The sequence below is a fragment of the Nerophis ophidion genome, linkage group LG09, assembly GCF_033978795.1.
Source record: "Nerophis ophidion isolate RoL-2023_Sa linkage group LG09, RoL_Noph_v1.0, whole genome shotgun sequence".
Taxonomy (NCBI): domain Eukaryota; kingdom Metazoa; phylum Chordata; class Actinopteri; order Syngnathiformes; family Syngnathidae; genus Nerophis; species Nerophis ophidion.
The window spans coordinates 53,732,727-53,757,749 of NC_084619.1; the positions used below are offsets into that span (position 1 = coordinate 53,732,727).

General features: G+C 41.3%; 1 protein-coding gene across 6 annotated transcripts in view; it reads right to left on the bottom strand.

The window, feature by feature from the left end:
• kcnh1a (potassium voltage-gated channel, subfamily H (eag-related), member 1a) overlaps nt 1–25,023 on the bottom strand; it is a 171,768-nt gene that overhangs the window by 70,016 nt on the left and 76,729 nt on the right. For 4 of the 6 annotated variants that reach the window (XR_009808180.1, XM_061911254.1, XM_061911252.1 and 1 more), the window contains 2 exons: nt 23,046–23,438; nt 6,012–6,038 (listed from right to left, as the gene is read on the bottom strand). Coding sequence is in view for 5 of the 6 variants with exons in the window: in XM_061911254.1 (XP_061767238.1) it covers nt 6,012–6,038; nt 23,046–23,438 (420 nt within the window). In the remaining variant the exon portion in view is untranslated. The remainder of the gene's footprint in view (nt 1–6,011; nt 6,039–23,045; nt 23,439–25,023) is intronic. The other 2 variants (XM_061911255.1, XM_061911253.1) reach the window with 1 other exon arrangement.

The following is a 25,023-nucleotide window of genomic DNA, read 5'->3' on the forward strand; positions in this document are numbered from 1 at the left end:
AGAGCTTTCTACCGATCACCACCTGGTGGTGAGTTGGCTGCGATGGTGGGGGAGGATGCCGGACAGACCTGGCAGGCCCAAACGCATTGTGAGGGTCTCCTGGGAACGTCTGGCAGAGTCTCCTGTCAGAGAGTTTCAATTCCCACCTCCGGAAGAACTTTGAACATGTCACGAGGGAGGTGCTGGACATTGAGTCTGAGTGGACCATGTTCCGCACCTCTATTGTCGAGGCGGCTGATTGGAGCTGTGGCCGCAAGGTAGTTGGTGCTTGTCGGGGCGGCAATCCTAAAACCCGTGGGTGGACACCAGCCGTAAGGGCTGCAGTCAAGCTGAAGAAGGAGTCCTATCAGGTTCTTTTGGCTTATAGGATTCCGGAGGCAGTGGACGGGTACCGACAGGCCAAGCGGTGTGCAGCTTCAGCAGTCGCGGAGGCAAAAACTTGGACATGGGAGGAGTTCGGGGAAGCCATGGAAAACGACTTCCGGACAGCTTCGAAGCGATTCTGGACCACCATCCGCCGCCTCAGGAAGGAGAAGCAGTGCACTGTCAACACCATGTATGGTGCGGATTGTGTTCAGCTGACCTCGACTGCGGCTGTTATGGATCGGTGGAAGGAATACTTTGAAGACCTCCTCAATCCCACCAACACGTCTTCCTATGAGGAAGCAGTGCCTGGGGAATTCTGTGGTGGGCTCTTCTATTTCTGGGACTGAGGTTGCTGAGGTAGTTAAAAAGCTCCTCGGTGGCAAGGACCCGGGGGAGGATAAGGTCCGCCCGGAGTTCCTTAAGGCTCTGGATGCTGTGGGGCTGTCTTGGTTGACAAGACTCTGCAACATCGCGTGGACATCGGGGGCGGTACCTCTGGATTGGCAGACCGGAGTGGTGGTTCCTCTCTTTAAGAAGGGGGACCGGAGGGTGTGTTCCAACTATCGTGGGATCACACTCCTCAGCCTTCCCGGTAAGGTTTATTCAGGTGTACTGGAGAGGAGGCTACGCCGGATAGTCGAACCTCGGATTCAGGAGGAACAGTGTGGTTTTCGTCCTGGTCGTGGAACTGTGGACCAGTTCTATACTCTCGGCAGGGTCCTTGAGGGAGCATGGGAATTTGCCCAACCAGTCTACATGTGCTTTGTGGACTTGGAGAAGGCATTAGACCGTGTCCCTCGGGAAGTCTTGTGGGGAGTGCTCAGAGAGCATGGGATACCAGACTGTCTGATTGTGGCGGTCCGCTCCCTGTACGATCAGTGTCAGAGCTTGGTCCGTATTGCCGGCAGTAAGTTGGACCCGTTTCCAATGAGGGTTGGACTCCGCCAAGGCTGCCCTTTGTCACCAATTCTGTTCATAACTTTTATGGACAGAATTTCTAGGCGCAGTCAAAGCGTTGAGGGGTTCCGGTTGGGTGGCCAAGGGATTAGGTCCTTGTTTTTCGCAGATGATGTGGTCCTGATGGCTTCATCTGGCCGGGATCTTCAGCTCTCACTGGACTGGTTCGCAGCCGAGTGTGAAGCGACCGGAATGAGAATCAGCACCTCCAAGTCCGAGACCATTGTTCTCGCCCGGAAAAGGGTGGAATGCTATCTCCGAGTTGGGGGGAAGGAGACCCTTCCCCAAGTGGAGGAGTTCAAGTACCTAGGAGTCTTGTCCACGAGTGGGGGAAGAGTGGATGTGGATCGTGAGATCAACAGGCGGATAAGTGCCGCGTCCTCAGTAATGCGGACGCTGTATCGATCCGTTGTGGTGAAGAAGGAGCTGAGCTCTCAATTTACCGGTCGATCTACGTTCCCATCCTCACCTATGGTCATGAGCTTTGGGTCATGACCGAAAGGACAACATCACGGTTACAAGCGGGCGAAATGAGTTTCCTCTGCCATGTGGCGTGGCTCTCCCTTAGAGATAGGGTGAGAAGCTCTGCCATCCGAGAGGAGCTCAAAGTAAAGCCGCTGCTCCTCCACATCAAGAGAAGCCAGATGAGGTGGTTCAGGCATCTGGTCAGGATGTCACCCGAACGCCTCCCAAGGGAGGTGTTAAGGGCACGTCCAACCGGTAGGAGGCCACGGGGAAGACCCAGGACACGTTGGGAAGACTATTTCTCCTGGCTGGCCTGGGAACGCCTAGGGATCCCCCGGGAAGAGCATGACGAAGTGGCTGGAGAGAGGAAAGTCTGGGCTTCCCTGCTTAGGCTGCTGACCCTGCGACTCGACCTCGGATAAGCGGAAGAAGATGGATGGATGGAGGTTGTAACGTTGATTTGACCATTGAAATTTGGTTATTTCCCAACCAATATTCGACAACATAAACACAACATTGAAACAACATGCTTTTTGACAATATTTAATCAATGTTGGGTTCTGATGTTGATTTGACATTGAATTCTGGTCATTTCCCAACCAACAACATGGATCTAACGTTAGACAACGTTGTCTCAATTTACAAATACAATTATTTTGCAACGTTGTTTAGAAGTAAATTTTAAAGAACATTTTTGTATAATCAACGTGTCAATGTCCTGTGCCTGCTAGGAAAGTTGATCGAAAATGTATTATCACTATTAGTAGAAGTAATGGCTGTAATTTCTTCACTACAAGTATAGTCGTATTATTATGCCCTATTAAAAATAGTATTTATAATTGCTATGGTCTATAAGTTCAACACATGCAGCAGGTACACTTTGGGTTGAAATGGTACAAAAGTATGCTATATATCACTTTGTACCTTGTTTGGTGTGATAGACATAAACATCTGACCTAAAAGACACAGATTGTACTTCCAGAGAACATTCTTTAAAAAATGTACCTATTGTCACAGAGATGTTCTTGTCTCTTACTTCTACTTTTGAGGGTGTTGTTGGCCACTACATGAGAGTGTATGTAGTATTTTCTATTTTTATGCCTTCTATATAGGAATAAAGGAGTCTAAAGGTGGCTATGTGGGTGTTACTTTGTGTCTAGAGGGCTCTCACAATCTTAAAAACCGTATTTAGGTCGTAAACAAGTTTTTTTTTTTAATGTTCTAACTATGAAAGTATAATCAATAATTCATTTGACACAACCAATTAACAGCGATAAACAAAGGATTACTGTACACCAGGTGGAATTAGTTTTTTTTTCACAATAAACATGGACTCTAATTGCTTTTTTCCTTTGACCCTGAACACAGGTTAACATCTTTTTAGACTTGTTTGACAGTTAAGAACATTTTCAAATGATATGTAGTCAATCATGGTAACATGAAGGTATCCAAAACACATTTGCTTTATTGTTCCTTGTGTCTCACTATTAACAGCTGTTAACTTCTTTTTACACTTGTATAAGACTGAAGAATGTTCAAATATTCCTTAAAAACACTGCCTGTCCATTGAATAAAATATTTATGCTGATGATAATTTTTGCATTTTTAGTACGTATGTGAAAAAACAATGCTCCTGGTTCTTTATTTCAGTGGTTCTTAACCTTTTTGCCGTCGGGCCCCAATTTTTTCACTACACTGGGGTCCTGTACCCACTCAAATATTAACACTGAATTAGTAATCTTACTCTTGATTTTAATTATATTCAGTAATCATACCTAACCTACTTACAGTTTACAACCTCGTCAAATGATATGAACGCACGTGTTAATCACAAAGATTATTTATTTTACCCATAAAACTTAGTTAGGTCAGGCTGATTAGAAAATAAAAGTACTAAAGAATTATAAATGATGAAAAATACATATAGATACAATCATGTAGTGCTAAAATAAACTAATTTTACATTGAATTAGGGTTGGGCGATATATCAATATACGCGATGTATCGCGGGTTTGTCTCTGTGCGATATAGAAAATGACTATATCGTAATATTCGAGTATACCAGGGATGTCAAACTCAAATACAGAGTGGGCCAAAATTTTAAACTGAACAAAGCCGTGGGCCAAGGTTGAACAAATTAACCTTTTAATAGGGACCCAAACAGATTTTGCATTGAATATTGAACAAGCGAGACTTATATAACTTTATAGTGACATGCAAAATCGAGTTTCAAATGATACTAATAATTTAAAAATAGCAATGGCATATCAAATCAAATTTAAATAAATTGACTGCCTCTTTTCTATTTGCAGCCTTCTCAGGTAAATATCAAAATAAACTTTTCCCACAGGCTAATAATACATTTTTATATTGTAGCGTCCAGGAAGAGGTAGTGCTGCAAGTGATTCTGTGTATTTGTTCTGTTGTGTTTATGTTGTGTTACAGTGCGTATGTTCTCCCGAAATGTGCTTGTCATTCTCGTTTAGTGTTGGTTCACAGTGTGGCACATATTTGTAACAGTCTTAAAGTTGTTTATACTGCCACCCTCAGTGTGACATGTATGGCTGTTGACCAAGCTTGCATTGCATTAGCGTGTGTGTGTGTAAAAGCCACATATATCATGTGACTAGGCCGGCACGCTGTTTCTACGTAGTAAAAGCGGACGTGACGAAAGGTTTTAGAGGACGCTTGAGGCAGTGCCTTTAAGGCACGCCCCCAATATTGTTGTCCAGGTGGGAATCGGGAGAAATTTGAGAGAATGGTTGCCCCATGTGCTTTTCGTGAGGGGCACTGAAAATTGGGAGTCTCCTTGGAAAATCGGGGGGGTTGCAAGTACGAGTATTAGAGGTGAATGCGGGCCAGCTCTAATGTTAATTTGATATTGCCTCAAGGGCCAAATGAAAATACACGGCGGATCCAAGTTTGACACCCGTGGAGTATACGTTCTCACACAGTTGCTTTTAGCTGCGGGCATTACACTACAGGCTCTTCCCACTCCTTCTTGTGTCTCCTCACAGACAGCAAGCGCACAGACTTACAGACGTCACATACGGTCACGTCACACACGAATACGACCTCGCCCAGCAGAGAGGTAGCAGTGTGGCTAACGTTAGCTGTGATGCTAGCGGACTCGGAGGTGCTGATTCTCATCCCAGTCGAGTGGTCATACGAGAGAAAGAAGGTGCGAATATGGTAACAAATGAAGGAAGAATTAATTCCCAAGAAAAACAGCAGGGGATCCATCGTCTGGCGGTGGTTCGGCTTCAAGCGGGAACATGTCGAATAGACGACTTTAATTTTTCAGGTGTGGGGCACAAGCGTTGCTACCAAAAGTAGCATTACTGCTAATATGTAGCATCATTTGAAAAGTCACCTGCTAATAACTTTGATGAATACAGTTTAGGTAAATTGACTTAATTGTGATTTCCTTCTCTGCATGAAAGTTTAAAATGAGCATATATTAATGCAGTATGAACAAGAATGTTTTAATGTAGACACATAGAATCATCATTCTGCTGTGGTTATATGTATCAAGAGTTCATTTAAGGCTAAGGCAAAATACAGAGATTTATATTGTATATCAAGATATGGCCTAAAAATATTGCGATAATCCTGCACTGAATATGTTTCATAACTAAACCGTCCATAAAATATAAGTGTAAATAAAAATACAGCTTCACCACTTTAGTCATAATTTTTGCGCTTAAGAAACTTCTCTATGACTTTAGCGCCAGACTTCTCTGTTTGTTTGATATTGTCATTACTGCCACAAGTGGTGGAAAAGGGTATTACAACGGAGTATCGCTGCGAGCCATACAGACCACAGGTGAGAGATTCATATGTTTTGGCGGGCGGCTAAGAAACACTGCTTTATTTGACAACGTCGCAGCCTCATCTTATCTTATCTTATCGCTTTGTCCATGAAAGTATTCCAAGAAAAGCCAGCCAGTGATTGTAATTCATGCACAGACAGTCCTGCGGTTGCACTTTTGCCGCACATTAACGCTGCAAGGTTGGCGTGTTGCACAGCAAAAGTCTTCTTAAGATGTGGTCAAGGATTTTGTGTGCTTAGTGTGCGTGTGTGTGTGTGTGTGTGTGTGTGTGTGTGTGTGTGTGTGTGTGTGTGTGTGTGTGTGTGTGTGTGTGTGTGTGTGTGTGTGTGTGTGTGTGTAAAACAAGAAAACAACGATTTATTATCATACTCTAATCAAACTGAAGCCTACTTGAGTGACAGCTCGGTGGTTCCAATTCTTCCCGTCACGTCCCATGCATGAATACAGGTGGTGGGTGGGGCATGCAAACACAACAGAAGCGAAGAGGGGGTGAAAAAGAAGAAAAACAAAAATGAAGGACAAGTCATATCAAGTGATGAATAAAGACATGATTTGAATCAAAAACATGTATAATGCATGTAAAGAATGACAACATTGCAAAAGCCAAAAAAAGCCAATTTGCAATTCCGGCAAGAATTGCGTGTGAATGCCCCAAGTACACGATCCGCTGAACCGCCGATACAGGTGCGTGGTACTGAAGTTTTTGAATGTCCAGGGTGAGTGGAGTGTGTGGATGTTGGAACGGTTCGAAATAGTTGATAAATGTGGGATTTGGAGAGGTTTGAATATTTCCCATTCATTTTCAATGGGGGGAAATTCCTGGTAATTGCGGGTAATTGGGAAATTTTCAGAACCGGAAATCATGCTGGTTTGAATGTCAAGGATGAGTGGAGTGTGTGAATGGTGGAACCGTTCGAAATGGTTGAGAAATGTGGGATATGGAGAGGTTGGAATATTTCCAATTAATTTTCAATGGAGGAAAATTCCTGGTAATTGCGGGCAATTGGGGAATGTTCAGAACCGGAAATTTTGCTGGTTTGAATGTCAAGGGTGAGTGGAGTGTGTGGATGGTGGAACGGTTCGAAACAGTTATAAAAATGTGGGATATGGAGAGGTTTGAATATTTACCTTTCATTTTCAAATGGGGGAAAATTCCTGGTAATTGCGGGTAATCGTGGAATTTTCAGAACCAGAAATCATGCTGGTTTGAAAGTCAAGGGTGAGTGGAGTGTGTGGATGGTGGAACCGTTCTAAATGGTTGAGAAATGTGGGATATGGAGAGGTTGGAATATTGCCAATTCATTTTCAATGGAGGAAAATTCCTGGTAATTGCGGGCAATCGGGGAATGTTCAGAACCGGAAATCTTGCTGGTTTGAATGTCAAGGGTGAGTGGAGTGTGTGGATGGTGGAACGGTTTGGAACGGTTGAGAAATGTGGAATATGGAGAGGTTTGTATATTGCTCATTCATTTTCAATGGGGGAAAATTCCTGGTAATTACGGGTAATCATGGAATTTTCAGAACCAGAAATCATGCTGGTTTGAATGTCAAGGGTGAGTGGAGTGTGTGGATGGTGGAACGGTTCGAAACAGTTATAAAAATGTGGGATATGGAGAGGTTTGAATATTTACCTTTCATTTTCAAATGGGGGCAAATTCTTGGTAATTGCGGGTAATCGTGGAATTTTCAGAACCTGAAATCCTGCTGGTTTGAAAGTCAAGGGTGAGTGGAGTGTGTGGATGGTGGAGCGGTTTGGAACGGTTGAGAAATGTGGAATATGGAGAGGTTTGTATATTGCTCATTCATTTTCAATGGGGGAAAATTCCTGGTAATTACGGGTAATCATGGAATTTTCAGAACCAGAAATCATGCTGGTTTGAATGTCAAGGGTGAGTGGAGTGTGTGGATGGTGGAACCGTTCGAAATGGTTGAGAAATGTGGGATATGAAGAGGTTTGAATATTTCCAATTCATTTTCAATGGAGGAAAATTCCTGGTAATTGTGGGCAATCGGGGGAATGTTCAAAATTGGAAAACATGCTGGCTTGAATGTCCAGGGTGAGGGAAGGGTGTGGATGTTGGAACGGTTTGGAACGGTTGAGAAATGTGGGATATGGAGAGGTTTGTATATTGCCCATTCATTTTCAATGGCGGGAAATTCATGGTAATTGCAGGTAATCGGGGTATTTTCAGAACCGGAAAACATGCTGGTTTGAATGTCAAGGGTGAGTGGAGTGTGTGGATGGTGGAACTGTTTGGAACGGTTGAGAAATGTGGGATATGGAGAGGTTTGTATATATCCCATTCATTTTCAATGGGGGAAAATTCCTGGTAATTGCGGGTAATCATGGAATTTTCAGAACCAGAAATCATGCTGGTTTGAATGTCAAGGGTGAGTGGAGTGTGTGGATGGTGGAAGCGTTCGAAATGGTTGAGAAATGTGGGATATGGAGAGGTTGGAATATTTCCAATGCATTTTCAATGGAGGAAAATTCCTGGTAATTGCGGGCAATCGGTGAATGTTCAGAACCGGAAATCTTGCTGGTTTGAATGTCAAGGGTGAGTGGAGTGTGTGGATGGTGGAACGGTTCGAAACAGTTATAAAAATGTGGGATATGGAGAGGTTTGAATATTTACCTTTCATTTTCAAATGGGGGGAAATTCCTGGTAATTGCGGGTAATCGTGGAATTTTCAGAACCAGAAATCCTGCTGGTTTGAAAGTCAAGGGTGAGTGGAGTGTGTGGATGGTGGAACGGTTTGGAACGGTTAAGAAATGTGGAATATGGAGAGGTTTGTATATTGCTCATTCATTTTCAATGGGGGAAAATTCCTGGTAATTGCGGGTAATCATGGAATTTTCAGAACCAGAAATCATGCTGGTTTGAATGTCAAGGGTGAGTGGAGTGTGTGGATGGTGGAACCGATCGAAATGGTTGAGAAATGTTTGAATATTTCCAATTCATTTTCAATGGAGGAAAATTCCTGGTAATTGTGGGCAATTGGGGGAATGTTCAAAACTGGAAAACATGCTGGCTTGAATGTCCAGGGTGAGGGAAGGGTGTGGATGTTGGAACGGTTTGGAACGGTTGAGAAATGTGGGATATGGAGAGGTTTGTATATTGCCCATTCATTTTCAATGGAGGGAAATTCCTGGTAATTACAGGTAATCGGGGTATTTTCAGAACCGGAAAACATGCTGGTTTGAATGTCAAGGGTGAGTGGAGTGTGTGGATGGTGGAAAGGTATGAAACAGTTGAGAAATGTGGGATATGGAGAGGTTTGAATATTTCCCATTCATGTTCAACAGGGGAAATTCCTGGTAATTGCGGGTAATCTGGGAATTTTCAGAACAGGAAAACGTGAAACGGTTCCAAATCGGATAAGAAACGTGGGATATGCTGTCGATTGTATATTTCCCATTCATTGTCAATGGGGAGAAAATTACCAGAAATTCCAGGAAAACCGGGTTATTTTGGGAAAGGGACAACATATTTTGCATTTGCCATATACAGTATGAACAGCAGTGTGTGTGGATGGTTGTGAGGTCGGAATAGAGTAAAAGATGGCACATTTTGAGCAATGTGCAAATACGTAGATGTCCATTCATTTGAACGGTAATTTCCTTGAAATTTGGGGATTTCGGGAAAAATGGGAATTTTAAGAAATATAGGTAAATACAACAATTGTCTTAAATGATATGAATGTGTTGATGTTGGAATTTTTCAAAACGGTTGAAAAAATACTCCAAAGTAAAAGTTTGAATTTAAATGGGTATTTTGGAATTTCAGGAAATACGGGAATTTGTACGAAAAGAAAAATGGTAGTTTTGTTGTCCCGATTAAGAAGAATGTTTTGAAAGTGCAATGGTCTAAAATGGTTGAAAAATGTGAAAATAGCGCTTTGGAAAACTAGAAATTCCTGTAATTTTTATTTACTTGAAAAATGGTAGTCTGATTTTCCAGGACTACTTGTTCTTACTTTTTTCCTAAAATTTGAACTCTGCTGGATATAAATGTGTGCGGCTAATTTATGGATTTTCCATAATACAAATAGTTTTAAAACCAATGAAACAAGAAAACACACTGAAAATGTTTTATTTTTGGGATATGGCGCCATCTTTTGGATGAGTTTGCTCAATGCAGGTGCTGCATTGAGCTCCAATTAGTGCTTTCAACAGAAAGTAGAAGTGCCGTTCAGTCTTCTAGCCGTCCACAGCGTTTTTACTTGTATGGATTCTTCATTCATCACTCCGTGCAACGTTTTGTAAGTTTTACAATACAACTAAAACAATTCATACTTACTAAACCGTCCTATGTGTGATGTCTGTAGGAGTGTTTTAATGCATATTTGTATGTGCTATCGCAATATAATCAAGCTAGTGTCATTAGCATTAGCTAATATGCTAACACGTTTGCGGGTGTCTGTGTTAGTATTATTAACTTACAATGGCATTGCTTTTACAAGACACAGAGTAACAAGCGGTAGAAAATGGACTAGAAAGGACAGATTTTTAAAAATAATAAAATAAAAAAAATGAAAAAAACATATTTTTTGTTTTGTTTTTTAACTTGGGACTTCCGAGCAGGCTGTAGTTTGGGGAAACTTTAGCTGATTGGGGAGCTAGCTTCCGCAGCTAGTGGGTCCATGTCAATGACTTCTGTTTTTTTTTATTAGCCGTTTTACTGCCGTGTTGCAGACACTGTTTGGAAACAATTAAAGTATGTAAACAAACACACATTATTTCTGTGTAAACAACTTATTTCACAACATATTTATTTGCGGTGCGGCTAATATATGAAAAAAATATTTATTTTTCCCCAAAAATGTAGTGGGTGCGGCATATATCTCAGTGCGTGCCATAGTCTGGAAAATACGGTACTAATACTATCAATCAATCAATCAATCAATGTTTACTTATATAGCCCTAAATCACTAGTGTCTCAAAGGGCTGCACAAACCACCACGACATCCTCGGTAGGCCCACATAAGGGCAAGGAAAACTCACACCCAGTGGGACATTGGTGACAATAATGACCCAGTGGGACGTCGGTGACAATGATGACTATGAGAACCTTAGAGAGGAGGAAAGCAATGGATGTCGAGCAGGTCTAACATGATACTGTGAAAGTTCAATCCACAATGGATACAACACAGTCGCGAGAGTCCAGTCCAAACACAGCAGCGAGAGTCCCGTTCACAGCGGAGCCAGCAGGAAACCATCCCAAGGGTAGCGGACCAGCAGCGCAGAGATGTATATATATACTAGGTATCAATATTATCAACATCTTGATTGTACGCTACTTTACATTTAACTTTAGTTAGCTTATTGTGTGTCCTTTTCCTTTGGTCCTCCAGTGATAATAATAACAAAAATAGGGGTTTATTTGGCACCAAGGTGGTGAGAATTAGATAAATAGTACTTTATATATTCCTTCAGGAGAGTTCCTTCAGGAAAATTAAAATTTTCAGCACAATCCCATTCAAGATCAGACAAACATTAAAGGGAGACAGAACAGGATCGCTGACGGGTCTGCCGGCTTCCAGCGCCCCTTACAAAAAAGATGAAATACAGGTAAACAAGTGGGGGGGGAACAGGAGAAAAAAAATAGAAGATTAAGATAAAATAAAGTAAAATACAAAAAAATAGGTCCAAGCCTGGGCCCCGGAGAGGGGGTCCAGACTGAGGCCAAGGGAAAAAAACAACCACTTTTAGCCATAGTACACATCCCTCTTACATGTGAGTAAGAGGGAAACATCAAACGTCAAAGAACACAAAGGACATTAAAGACATTAAAGCAGCGGATACAACCAGCCACTTCTACATACAGCTATGAATAAAAACTAATAGAAACATATACACTGTGGTGGCCTCTGCGGTGTTCCACGCCATCGTCCGCTGGGGTGGAGGGAGCATGGCCAGAGACAGGAGCAGACCCAACAAAGCAACCAAGAGAGCTGACTCCACTCTTGGCCGCCAAAAAACTCTCAGCCAGTGTCCAGTCCGTGTGGATGAGTGAGGATACGTCCAAGGATTAGTACCCTGGAAGCGGGTTTGCATTGTGGATAGACGACACGTTCGTTGCAGTTTGCTCTCAAATTGGAGTAGGTGTTCTGGCATCGCACGCACACTCATGAATCTCTCACAAGCATTTCCTGCATGTGTGTAACAAGGAATATGGGGATATAATTGTGTCTCTTTCAGTACAATTTTTGTCCAGCTGCGGTTAAAGAAGAGTAAAATAAAGACGAAAAACGATATTCATGCACAACATAACCTAACCTAACCAGTCCCATAACCCTGGAGGGTCGTCGAGGCACCACAGACAATTTGTTGATCAGCTCTCTCCATACCTCTCTGTCCTCAGCAGCTCTCATTGCCTCAGTGAGATCCAGGTGAGTCCATTCTCCGATGTTATCTTCCCATTTTTTCTTTTGTCTCCCTCGTCTCCTGCCACCTTGTACGGTGCCTTGCAGGACAGTTTTTGCAAGGCCTGAGGATCTGGTGATGTGTCCGTACCACCCCAGTTTCCGCTTTATGACCGTGGTTAGCAGGTCATCATGTGGGCAGATGACTTGGCTGATCTTTTGCCAGATTTCTTCGTTTGTGACATGTTGGGTGTAAGAGATACCCGTGAGTCTTCTGTAGTATCTCGTCTCCATGTTCTGAATTCTCTTCTGCAGCTCTGCAGTAAGGGTCCATGTTTCACAGGCGTAAAGGATGATCGACATTACAAGTGAGCGCTGTAGTCTCACCTTTGATGTCTTTCCATATGGGCTTGAGTTTTGCCAGGGCAGCAGTTGTTTGAGCACTTCTGGGTAGGACTTCCCGTTTGGATCTTTAATGGGACACGATTGCACCGAGGTACTTGAAGCTCGACACCGTGTCCAGTGCCTGTTCAGTGACTTTACTGTCTGAGCGGACGTCATATTTGTTGTTGGTCATCATTTTGTTTTTTTCAGCATGGATTTCCATTCCATAAGACCGGGAGGTGGTATCAAGCCTCTAAACTAGACTGGCAAGTTCTCTTTCTTCTCCAGATAGCTCATCGATATCATCTGCAAAACGGAGGTTGGTGATTGGTCCGCCTCCAATGCTGACAGTTCCTTCATGATCTGCCAGGGCATCTGTCATGATTTGGTCCAGAAAGATGTTGAAGAGAAAGGGAGAGAGAAGGCATCCTTGGCGCACTCCAATTGTTGTCCTGAAGCAGTCTCCGATAGCGCCGTTGTAGAGAACTGCGCTGGTAGCTTTATTGTACAGATGTTGAATGACTCTGACAAGGTCAGGACTGATGTTATATTTCCTCAAGGTTGCGCACAGGGCAGCATGCCATACCTGGTCAAAGGCTTTCTTAAAAGTCTACAAAGACATGGTAAAGGTGTTGTTGATGCTGCAGGTGTCTCTCACAAATGATTCTCAAGTTGAAAATCTGTTCTGTGGTGCTCCGCCCTGCTCTAAATCCAGCCTTTTCTTGAGCTATGATCAGTTTTGCTTGGGGTTTTAACCTATTTAGTATTATTTTCAGTAGGACTTTGCTGGTATGGCTAATAAGACTGATGGTGTGGTAGTTTTGGCACAGTTGGAGATTGCCTTTTTTCGGAAGTCTGATGATAAGTGACTGGGTCCATGATGTAGGCCACTCACCACTGCCAGATTTTGTTTCACAGGATGGTGAGGGTGTCGATCATGGCTTCTCGCCCTGCTTGTACTAGCTCAGCTAGGATGTTGTCCACTCTGGCTGCTTTTCCTTTTTTCAGGGCTCGGATTGCTGCCTCAACTTCTTCACGGAGGATGGGGAGTGTATTTTCATCCTCTTTGGATTTAGGACATGTCAAGATTGTTGGATCTCCACTTGCTGTGTGGTTGTAGAGCTCAGAGCAGTATTCTATCCACCTGTCTAGGGTCTTCTGTTCTTCCGCCAGCCATTTATTCACCGGTCTTGCTCTGGATTGCAGAGACTCTTGTTCGTTTTGCTGTTGTTTGCTCCTTAACAGTTTAATATGCTTTCTTGGTGTTGCTGTTGGTATTCAGGCTTTTCTCTATTTCTTGGCACTTTCCCTCAATTCAGTTCTGTTTTGCTGACTGCATGACTTTATTGATTGACTTATTGATTACTCTATAAGCATCAGATCCTTCAGGTGAGTTCTTACTCTTCTTCGGGGCTCTCCACTTGTCACACAAGTCTAGCAGTTCATTAGTCACCCAAGGTTTCTTCTTTGAGCGGAGTTTGCCTAGGATCTCAGTGGTGGTTTCAGTTACGACTTTGTTCAACGTGGTGGTCCTGCTATGGACATCAATTTATTTTGCACTTAAAATGAGCAGTGGTGCAAACCTCCCTCCTATCCTTGTCTTGAAGACATCTGCCACCTCAGAGTCTCGCAGTTTGTCCAGATCAAATTTCATTCTAGTGCACTTAGAGCTTTTGATCTTCTTCAAGCAAAGACGAAAGGATATTAAAGTTAAAGTTAAAGTACCAATGATTGTCACACACATACTAGATGTGGCGAAATTATTCTTTGCATTTGACCCATCACCCTTGATCACCCCCTGGGAGGTGAGGGGAGCAGTGGGCAGCAGCGGTGCCGCGCCCGGGAATCATCAATGGTGATTTAACACCCAATTCCAACCCTTAATGTTGAGTGCTAAGCAGGGAGGTAACGGGTCCCATTTTTATAGTCTTTGGTATGACTCGGCCGAAGTTTGAACTCACGACCTACCGATCTCAGTGCGGACACTCTAACCACTAGGCCACTGAGTAGGTTATCAGGGCGAGGTCATGTCTGCTTTTGGAAACATGCGCGTCCTGCCAGTTTTGACGTTTGAGCGAAAGCGGCTCTTGACCAAGATGTAATCGATCTGGTTGTGGTACTCTCCACCAGGGCCGTACCAGGTCCATCATCTAGAGGCCTTATGGGGGCCAAGTGTGTTCACCAGCAACAGATCGTTGTGCCTGGCAAACTCCTAAAGCCTTAGGCCTTTATCGTTGGTCTCGCTGTTGCTGTATGGACCACGTGTCTTTCCAGTTGTTGTAAGCGTCCTCTCCAACTTTCGCATTCCAGTCTCATTGTACAATAAGGATGTCCTTCTTTGGAGTTTTATCTTCGACTCCTTGTACTTCATTGTAAAAATCCTCTACCTCACTGTCCTCATACGTGGATGTTGGGGCATAGGTCTGAATGATGGTGATGTTAAATGGAGTTGCGCTCAATCGAATGGTAATGAGTCTTCTTGAGACTGGCCGGCAGCCCATGACAGTGTCCGTAAGGTCTTTGTGAACAAGGAAACCAACACCATACTGGTGTTTGCCTTCCTTGCCACTGAAATAGAGCTTGTGGCCTACGTCGGTTGATGTTTCACCGAATCCTTTCCAGCGTAGTTCGCTGATGCCTAAAATATTCCAGTGGTATTGATCCATTTCGTGGACTAGCTGTTTGAGTTTCCCATCAGCAGTTAGTGTCCTTACATTCCAGGTTCCCACAAGTAAATTGTCTCTAGTGCGGAATCTGCAGAGTTTCCCAGTAGTAAATTTTCCACCTTCGTCCTGGTGGCCAACGGTAGGCGCGGTCCTTGTTGACCAAGACCAAGACGACAACTACTGGCTAAAGCAGTAGTTGTCATCATGTGGTGTGTCTTGGGCAATTTAAATCTGGCGGCGCCCATCCCTCTCCAGGTTGGATGGAGTTAAATGTCGTACCCAGGACAAACATTCGTGCATGTTTTTCTTTAAATGCCGAATAAAATCAGCTGCTCTAAGTAATCCATCTTCTAACCTGGCATCGTTTACATCCGATGACCCCGCCGCCCTGACCACCTGTAATTCTGATTGTTGAACTTGTCGTCAGCATCCCAGCTGCTGAAACACTGAAAGGCGAGAAAGGCTCAAAACGCTGCACGAGCAAATATGACACCTCGACACCCAGCTCCCTTTACAGCGTCTGATAACGCCGAGCACCGTCGGCGCTATCACAGAGCCCTCGAGAGTTGCCACACACACACACACACACACACACACACACACACACACACACACACACACACACACACACAGAATGCCAACACTGCATTTCACATTGCCACAGTAGAGCAACACAAACACACACACACAAAGATGCACTGATATAATGAAAGTGCAGGACCCAGTGGCTCCATTCAATCAGTCGGTGTGTGTTAGCGTGTGTGTGTGTGTGAGTGGGTGTGTGTGTGTACAGTAAGTGTACAGTTCTCACAAAATAACTGGAGTTAGAAGCCAATAGCAGATGGACAGTGATTGTCAATTATTTCTGTTACACCCCCCTGGAGGAAGAAGAAAACATTTTGCTTCCCCCCCACGACTAAAAATAGTATCATTTGCCTCTAAAATTGTTAGAAGTCCACCTCTGCATAACATTGTATCCTTAACATAGAAGAAAACAAAATTACAACAATTAATCATTTTATCAACCTATTTCTTTTAGTCTGCAACAGAAAAGATTTAAAGCCCATCAATTTGCGCCAAATTAAAAAAAATCCCTATTAAAGGGGAACTGCACTATTTAACTTTTTTTTTAATTTATCAATCAATCAATCAATCAGTCAATCAATGTTTACTTATATAGCCCTAAATCACTAGTGTCTCAAAGGGCTGCACAAACCACAACACAAATTTTCTTTTTATGCATTCTAACAAGTAAATGAATGCGATAAAAAGTCGGCTTACAATGGAGTCGATGAGAGCAGCTCTATTCTGCCTTAAAAGAGCATCCACACACCTCAATTTAGTTTTTATACACATGATGTATATAAATATACATACAGTACAGGCCAAAAGTTTGGACACACCTTCTCATTTCAATGCGTTTTCTTTATTTTCATGACTATTTACATTGTAGATTGGCCCTGAAAGCATCATGTGAAAATCCTTTCAGGTGACTGACTACCTCTTCAAGCTCATCGAGAGAATGCCAAGAGTGTGCAAAACGGTAATCAGAGCAAAGGGTGGCTATTTTAAAGAAACTGGCATATAAAACATATTTTCAGTTATTTCACCTTTTTTTGTTAAGTACATAATTCCACATGTGTTCAATCATAGTTTTGATGCCTTCAGTTGAGTTGAGAGCTGAGTTGAGTTTGAATTTATTTCAAACATGCATGCATAAAACATGATATATCACAATTTCCAGTTTCTCTATACAACATGTTCGAAAAGGCGTAAGAAGAAGCAAAGCTTAATATTCTACGCCTTTTCCTTTACATAGCAGTTGCTAAAACTTTTGTTCTCTTTCTGTTCTCAATGTATTCACAATATACTCCATAAATATAAGTCCCACTGGGTTGTGAGTTTTTCCTTGCCCTTATGTGGGCGCTGATCCGCGGATGTCGTTGGGGCTTGTGCAGCCCTTTGAGACACTTGTGATTTAGGGTTAGATGAATAAACATAACAATAAAAATGAATGAATAAATAATTGGTGAAGTAAGTTATTTTTCATATGGAGAGATGAGTAAGATTATCTTGAAAATGAGTGGATGGATGAAATAAATTCAGAATGTTTATCATGGTTCTTCTTTGTACTTTGTAAACACTTTAAATTTGAAGAGTTTCTTGAAGTGGATCATATTAGTACATTGTTTGATTTCTTTGCCTAATTCATCCCATAATTTAATTCCATATACTGATATACTGATGGTCTTAAGTGTTGTACTTGCGCACAAATGTTTTAAATTCTATTTTTCTCTAAGATTCTCCTCTTCTGTTGAGAAGAATTGTTTTATATTCTTGGGTAGCAGATTATAGTTTACTTTGTGTATAATTTTAGCTGTTTGCAAACTCACTATGTCGTGGCATTTCAGTATTTTCGATTCAATGAATAAAGGGTTTGTATGTTCTCTATTTCCAACATTATGTATTATTCTAACTGATCTTTTTTGAAACACGGTTAATGAATAAAGTGTACTTTTGTAGTTATTTCCCCATATTGCTGCACAATAATTTAGAAATGGTAACACTAGCGAGCAGTAAAGAATATAAAGCGAATTTTGGTCTAGAACATGTTTTGCTTTATTCATTATTGACGTGTTTCTTGCTACTTTTGTTGTATAGTTTTACATGACATTTCCAGTTAAATTTATCATTAATTATTATACCTAGAAATTTGGTTTATTTTAATCTTTCAATTTCTATTCCGTCTATTTGTATTTGTGATTGACTTTCTCTTCTACTGTTACCAAACAGCATTATTTTAGTTTTACTGATCAAAGATAATCTATTATTATCAAACCATCCTTTTAATTTGTTAATTTCTTCTGTTATTATTTGTTTTATCTTCTGTGTGTTCGCTCTGAACAAAACGCTGTTGTGTCATCCGCAAATAAAACTAACTTTAAATCTTTTGTAACTTTACAATTGTCACTTATATAGAGATTGAACAATTTTGGTCCTAGTATTGATCCCTGAGGTACACCACAGGATATATTTAGCGTTGTAGATATGTGTACGCCAAGCTTCATGTATTGTTTCCTGTTCATTAAAAAACTTCTAATCCAGTTTAAGACTAACCCTCTGATGCCATACCGTTTTAGTTATTTGATTAAAATATTGTGATTAATTCTGTCAAATACTTTTGTTAGATCAGTGGTTCTTAACCTTGTTGGAGGTACAGAACCCCACCAGTTTCATATGGGCCTTGACCGAACCCTTCTTTAGTAAAAAATAAAACACATTTTTTAAAATCAACACAAAGTTGTGTTTTTTTTACTGGTGCACAAAATGAACCATGCATGAACATCACCTTGTTCAAAGAACAACACAAACAGTGCATGAACTCACAACAAATTACACACATGCAAATCAGATGGAAAATTAGAGGGAAAAATGTTTGGGGGTGTCCATAATACGCCGATAGGGAGAAGTTTTTATTTACACGATGAGTTGGGTGTGTCTTGAGGCTCCGCCGAACCCCTGAGGCCGACTCACCGAACCCCTAGGGTTCGATCGAACCCAGGTTAAGAACCACTGAGTTAGATCCATCAGCACTGCTGCCACACATTTTTTACTACCTATTGCATTGGTAATTTCTTCTGTAATTTCAATTAAAGCCATAAAAGTTGAAACATTAGCTCTGTATCCATATTGGTTGTCATCGAGTATTCTATTTTTGTTTGTGAAACTCTTTAATCTGTTATTGAACAGTTTTTCAATGATTTGTGGAAGTAAACAAACAGGTCTACAATTTGTAAATCTGTGTTTGTCTCCAATCCTTTAAATTAATGCAACTTTAGCTATTTTGAGTTTGTTTGTGAATTGACCTGTTTGAAATGATAGATTACTAATATACATTAATGGTCCTGAGATCCGTTCAATAACCTTTGGTATTGTTTCCATATCAATTCCATTACAATCAGTTGAAGTCTTAGATTTGCATTTTTTCACAATTTTAACTATTTCCTTTTGTGTCACATTATTGAAGAACATTGAGTTGGGATTTCTATCTATGGTATCATTATAGTCCTCAATTGAAACTGGGTCTGGAATCCTATCCTCCAATTTATTTACAAAGTAATTATTGAAGTTTTCAACTACTTCCTTTATGTGGTCATTATTTCTGTTTCCGTCTGAGAAGTATTGGTGGTAATCCCTCTTAGTGCCATTTTTAATAATGCTATTGAGTATGCCCCATGTTGCTCTCATAATTGTTTTTGTTCCTGTCCAATAATTGACTGTAATGTTCTTTTCTACATGTTTGTGGTATGTCAGTTAGCTTGTTCTTATACTTTTTGTACTTAGTTTCTGCCTCTGTAGTTCTGTGTGTTATAAATGTCCTATATAATGTGTTATTCTTATTACAAGCATTTTTTAATCCTTTCGTCATCCATGGTTGATTATTCTTTCTCTGCTTTATGATGAAATTGTTTAAGAAATGTTCATATGCTTAATCAACCTCATTTTCATTGTACACACTGTCCCAATTTTGCTTTTCTACAATTTAAATAGTCATGAAAATAAAAATAAGAATGTGTGTCCAAATTTTGGCCTGTACTGTATGTAATGTAGTATTGGACACATTTATAATAACATTTAATATTTAGGTATTTTGATCATTTTAAGCATCCATCCATTTCTACCGCTTGTCCCTTTTGGGGTCCGGGGGTTTTGGAGCCTATCTCCAGCTGCATTCGGACGGAAGGCGGGGTTCACCCTGGACAAGTCGCCACCTCATCACAGGGCCAACACAGATAGACAACATTCACACTCACATTCACACACTAGGGACAATCTATTGTTGCCACTCAATCTATCCCCAGGTGCATGTTTTTGCCGGTAGGAGGAAGCCGGAGTACCCGGAGGGAACCCACGCAGTCACGGGCAGAACATGCAAACTCCACACAGAAAGATCGCGAGCCCCGGATCGACTCAATAATTTAAAAAATGCTAATTAGTGCTCACTGCAGACATCATGAGAGCCAACAAACATAATAAAACATAACTTACTGCACAATGTCTTCTGTCATTAGCATGCAAACTGCTAGGGTGATCATATATTCCTGTTTAGATGAAGAATGACTCATAATCCTTGCAAAGAAAAGGGGAGATGTCGTATCATTATCAGCATTTCTGGGTCTAAATTGGCTGTCAAAATTAACTAACTTGTCTGAGTACGTCCTCATCTTCTACTCTCAAGGTGAGAGACATAATTTAAGATCTAGAACAAAATTTTACGAGCAAAGGAAGGAGCTTACCACTCAATGATGTAAACATAGGTACACACATACTGTAAGTGATCACGGCACCGCTATAAATAGTTGGTGTGCGTTAACTTAGCGCTTATAATAAAAATAGTACCAATTCTTAGTTAATATTCAAATTCCACAATGCAAATGGAGTAATGCTGCACAATTGTCATTACATGAATGTGTTGGTGTTGACATTTTTTAAATTATTTGAAAAATGTTGACGTAGTAACAGTTTCAATTGAGGGAAAACTAGGAATTTGTGTGAAAAAAATAGCATTTGTTTCCCCCACCTATAGGTGGAATGTTAAAAAAACGGTTGAAAAATGTGGACTGTGAAAACTTTCCAGAAATAGGTGAAAACAGGGCCTTGGAATTCTGGGAATTTTTTTTTAACTCGTTTGATTGTCCAAGGCAGGGGTGTCAAACTCATTTTAGCATGGAGGTAAATCTGTGCACACGCTGGCTGGACTATTAAAATCATGGCATTAAAACTAAAAAATGAAGACAATTTCACAATGTTTTCTTTGTCTTACTTTGGCCAAAAATAGAATAAACACATTCTGAAAATATTACAATAAAATTTTAGACAAAATTAACGGCAGCGGTAAAGTTTGGATCCATGAAGTAAAGAAAAAAGGGAATGAATGTTTATAAGGGATTTAATTTACATATGCATACAAATTTGTTTTCTTTTGTATTCTTTTTTTACTGAAATTACCTAACGTTGATGATAATCTTTTTCCAAAACACAATATAGAATGTGAGATATAACAGGATAATGCATATATTTATCATTTGGGGCGGTATAGCTTGGTTGGTAGAGTGGCCGTGCCAGCAACTTCAGGGTTCCAGGTTCGATCCCCACTTCCACCATCCGAGTCACTGCCATTGTGTCCTTAGGCAAGACACTTTACCCACCTGCTCCCAGTGCCACCCACACTGGTTTAAATGTAACTTAGATATTGGGTTTCACTATGTAAAAGCGCTTTGAGTTACTAGAGAAAAAGCGCTATATAAATGATTCACTTCACTTCACTACAAAAATGTGGGACCCCAAAAAATTTACTCTGGGACCCCATTTTTATGACTTGATGGGGTCCCTGGGACCCCATTTTGAAAATTCCTAGCGTCAACACTGATGGAGTATTGTTGCTTGCAAAACAGCAGCAAGCGGCTGTGACCTGCAGGCCGGTTCTAATATTAATCAATAGGGGTGTAACGGTACGTGTATTTGTATCTAACCGTTTCGGTACAGGGATTTCGGTTAGGTACGGGGGAGTACCGAACGAGTTTCTAAGCTAAACTCTTAACAAGCTGCTTTGCTTCTTCTGCCTCTGTCCTAGCACCCAGCATTGTCCCACCCACACAACCATCTGATTGGTTACATATATAGCTGTGACAGCCAATCAGCAGTGCGTATTCAGAGAGCATGTAATAAATGCTTCAGCGTTGAGCAGATAGGTGTTTAGCAGGTGAGCATAAGGCAGCGTACTCTCCCCAAATGATAATAAACACCTCGCAGTCAACTACTATTAACATCACTATGAGCCCGTTGACCTAGAAACTTAAACTGCAGCTCAGCTTGCTCGCAGTTCTGGCTTGAGGTGAAGGCTAATTAGCTTTTAGCGTAACGTTAACTCATTTTGCTGTGTGTGTGTGTGCCCGCGTGCGCGTGCGTGCGTTTGTGTGTGTGTGTTTTACGGACAAAAAAGCTTTGAATGGAAGGGTCCCTGCTATCACATGTTGGTCAAAATATAACATCTACATAATAAAAATCAACTACAGGCTTCCCAAATGCTGTGATAAATTAAGCATGATGACTGGACTTGAAAATTTTTAATGTTGCACTTTTTATATGTAGAAGAAATGTTTTGTATTTTTATTTAATCTGAACAACAATTTGAGGCAGTTTAATGTGGATTAACGTGGGCAGAAATATTATAGTGTCCCCAATGTTAAAAGGATAAAGCTATTGTTTACAAATTTGGTAAATAAATAACCCAAAAACTTGTATGTTGTTGTTTTCTTACTGTACCGAAAATGAACCGAACCGTGACCTCTAACCCGAGGTACATACCGAACCGAAATTTTCAAATAAAATATTATCCCAGAGCGCGGGCCTTGACTCTGACACCCTTGGTCCAAGGTGAGTGGAGTGTGTTGATGGTGGAATCGGGTAAGAAATGTGGGAGTTGTACATGTTTAAAAATTGTCCCATTTATTTTCATTAGGCAAAATGTCCCGGCTCACGTTTTGATACTCGAACGGTTCCGATTGTATGAAAACGGTGGGCTTTTTTGGGCATTCACACAATAATGATGGATTCATCCACAATTAACATTTTGACAGTCCTAAAAAAATTGTTTACAAGTAAGATGGAGATGGTGTTGTTGTCGTTACCCATAATGCATTGCTTCTGTCAGCTTCTATGTAAGTATTTCTTTGTTACCATAGGGAATGTTTTGACACCCCAGTGTGTGTGTGTGTGTGTGTTGAATAATTGAAAAATCTTTTCTCCAATTAAAGTGTGTCAATTATCTCAAAATCCAGAGCGAGGGCGCCTCAAATGGTGCTCGTTAGACGTTTGTGTGCGCTAACAAACAAGATGAAGAGAGTGTTAACGTGAGGGATGAAATGTTGCTTATTAAAAACGGGACGACGAATGCATCGCTATGCCAATCAAACTGTGGAAGACCAAAGAATGCGTGCCGTCTCACCTCGTCCACGTTTTCAAAGGCGTTGATGACGTCGTACGGCAGGCAGGAGAGGAGGTCGATGACGAACCAGGTCTTCAGGTAGTTCATGCGAATGAGCTTGGGGTCGGAGATGACCTCGCCGGCGGGGCCCACGAAGGTGGTGTGGAAGTTGAGGACGATGTCCACCAGGAAGATGACGTCCACGATGCTGTCCACCACCAGCCACGTCACGTTGTTCTGCTTGGTCTTGAAAGACACGTTGTAGGGCACCATGATGGCCGTGTAGAAGGTGAGGATGAGGATGACCCAGTCCCACGTGGTCTTGAAGAGGCAGTAGTGCAGGATGATGTGGGGCGGGGTCTTGGGGGTCTCCTGCTTGTACTGGGGGAGGATGTCGGAGCCCAGCTGCAACACCTGCAAACACGTTGGAAAGAAAGACAGAATTTCACTCGTCCTGTGGCACAAAAGTCCAGAACCCAAACAAAAAGCAGGCATGTGATTTGACCACAATGAAAAAGACTGAAAAAATTTCCGGGGGTCTGGGGGACAAAGGCCCCCAGCCAAGCTCCGGGTTTTTCACCAATTTAACATGCTAAAATTAACAAAGACAGCACCATTTGTAGAAAATATTTTAGTGTTTAAAGACATGAAAACATCAACAGAACATACATACCCCAACTATCCTAATGAATCACTCTATATGGTTCAGTTCCAACAGTATTTAGTCACTAATATTTACATCATGTCTACGGCAGTTGTCGATGTAAACAAAGGATGAAGTCCGTAAGGTTTGCTCACTTTCGGTTGACATCCAAAAGTACCAGCTAGTCAAAAGTTTGTTTTCCTTGCTTCAAGTTGTTTCATATGTTTTTGGCGTTTCGCATGTACTTCCAAAGCCTTGAAACCTTGTGATCCATAGTCAATATTATCATGACAACACGTGCACAAAACTTTTCCGGGACGATCGATTTTCCGAATAAAATCGCCGAACAAAGTCGTAACTTCCTTCTTCCCAACACTTTAAGTGATTTCCCTTTCCATCTATTCCCATCGAAACTTATTTTTGACATGTTTATCAATTTATTTTACTCTTGAAGCGTCCTTTCTCTCGAGAACCGACATCGTTTACATTTGGAAAATGGTGGAGATAACGTCATCACTCATAACAGATTTCCTGATTGGTCACAAGTAACATATGGACCAATCAACTACGATGTAATATAAGCTATGTCTCGATTACAAAAGATGAATCGGCAAGTAAAGGAATCTTGACTTAGGGTCGGAAAAAAAAAAACGGAAAAACAGAAGATAATTTTTCTTCCCCCCCGAGATTAAAAATGACGTAATGCCGACTTTAGACGGAAAAATCACATGCCTAAAAAAGGGACCAAAACTTCAGCTGATCTTTCTCAAATGTATTGGTTGTTTGTTTTGTTTTTAAGCCAAAGAATAAAATGTAATTATAATGACAGAACTATACCAGAAATATGTCATTTAATACTAGGGGTGTTCCAATGTTTGCACTTCTTAGACAAAACCCGTTTCCATTTGAGTTGGGAAATTGTGTTAGAGGTAAATAAAAACAGAACACAAGGATTTGCAAATCCTTTTCCACCCACATTCAATTGAATGCACTACAAAGACAAGATATTTAAGGTTCAAACTCATAAAAGTTTCTTTTTAAAAAAAATTTTTTTATAATAATTAATTTAGAATTTCATGGCTGCAACACATGCCAAAGTAGTTGGGAAAGGACATGTTCACCACTGTGTTACATCACCTTTTATTTCAACAACACTCAAACGTTTGGGAACTGAGGAAACTAATTGTTGAAGCTTTGAAAGTGGAATTCTTTCCCATTCTTGTTTTATGTAGCGCTTCAGTCGTTCAACAGTCCGGGGTCTCCGCTGTCGTATTTTACGCTTCATAATGCGCCACACATTTTCCATGGGGAACAGGTCTGGACTTCAGGCGGGCCAGGAAAGTACCCGCACTCTTT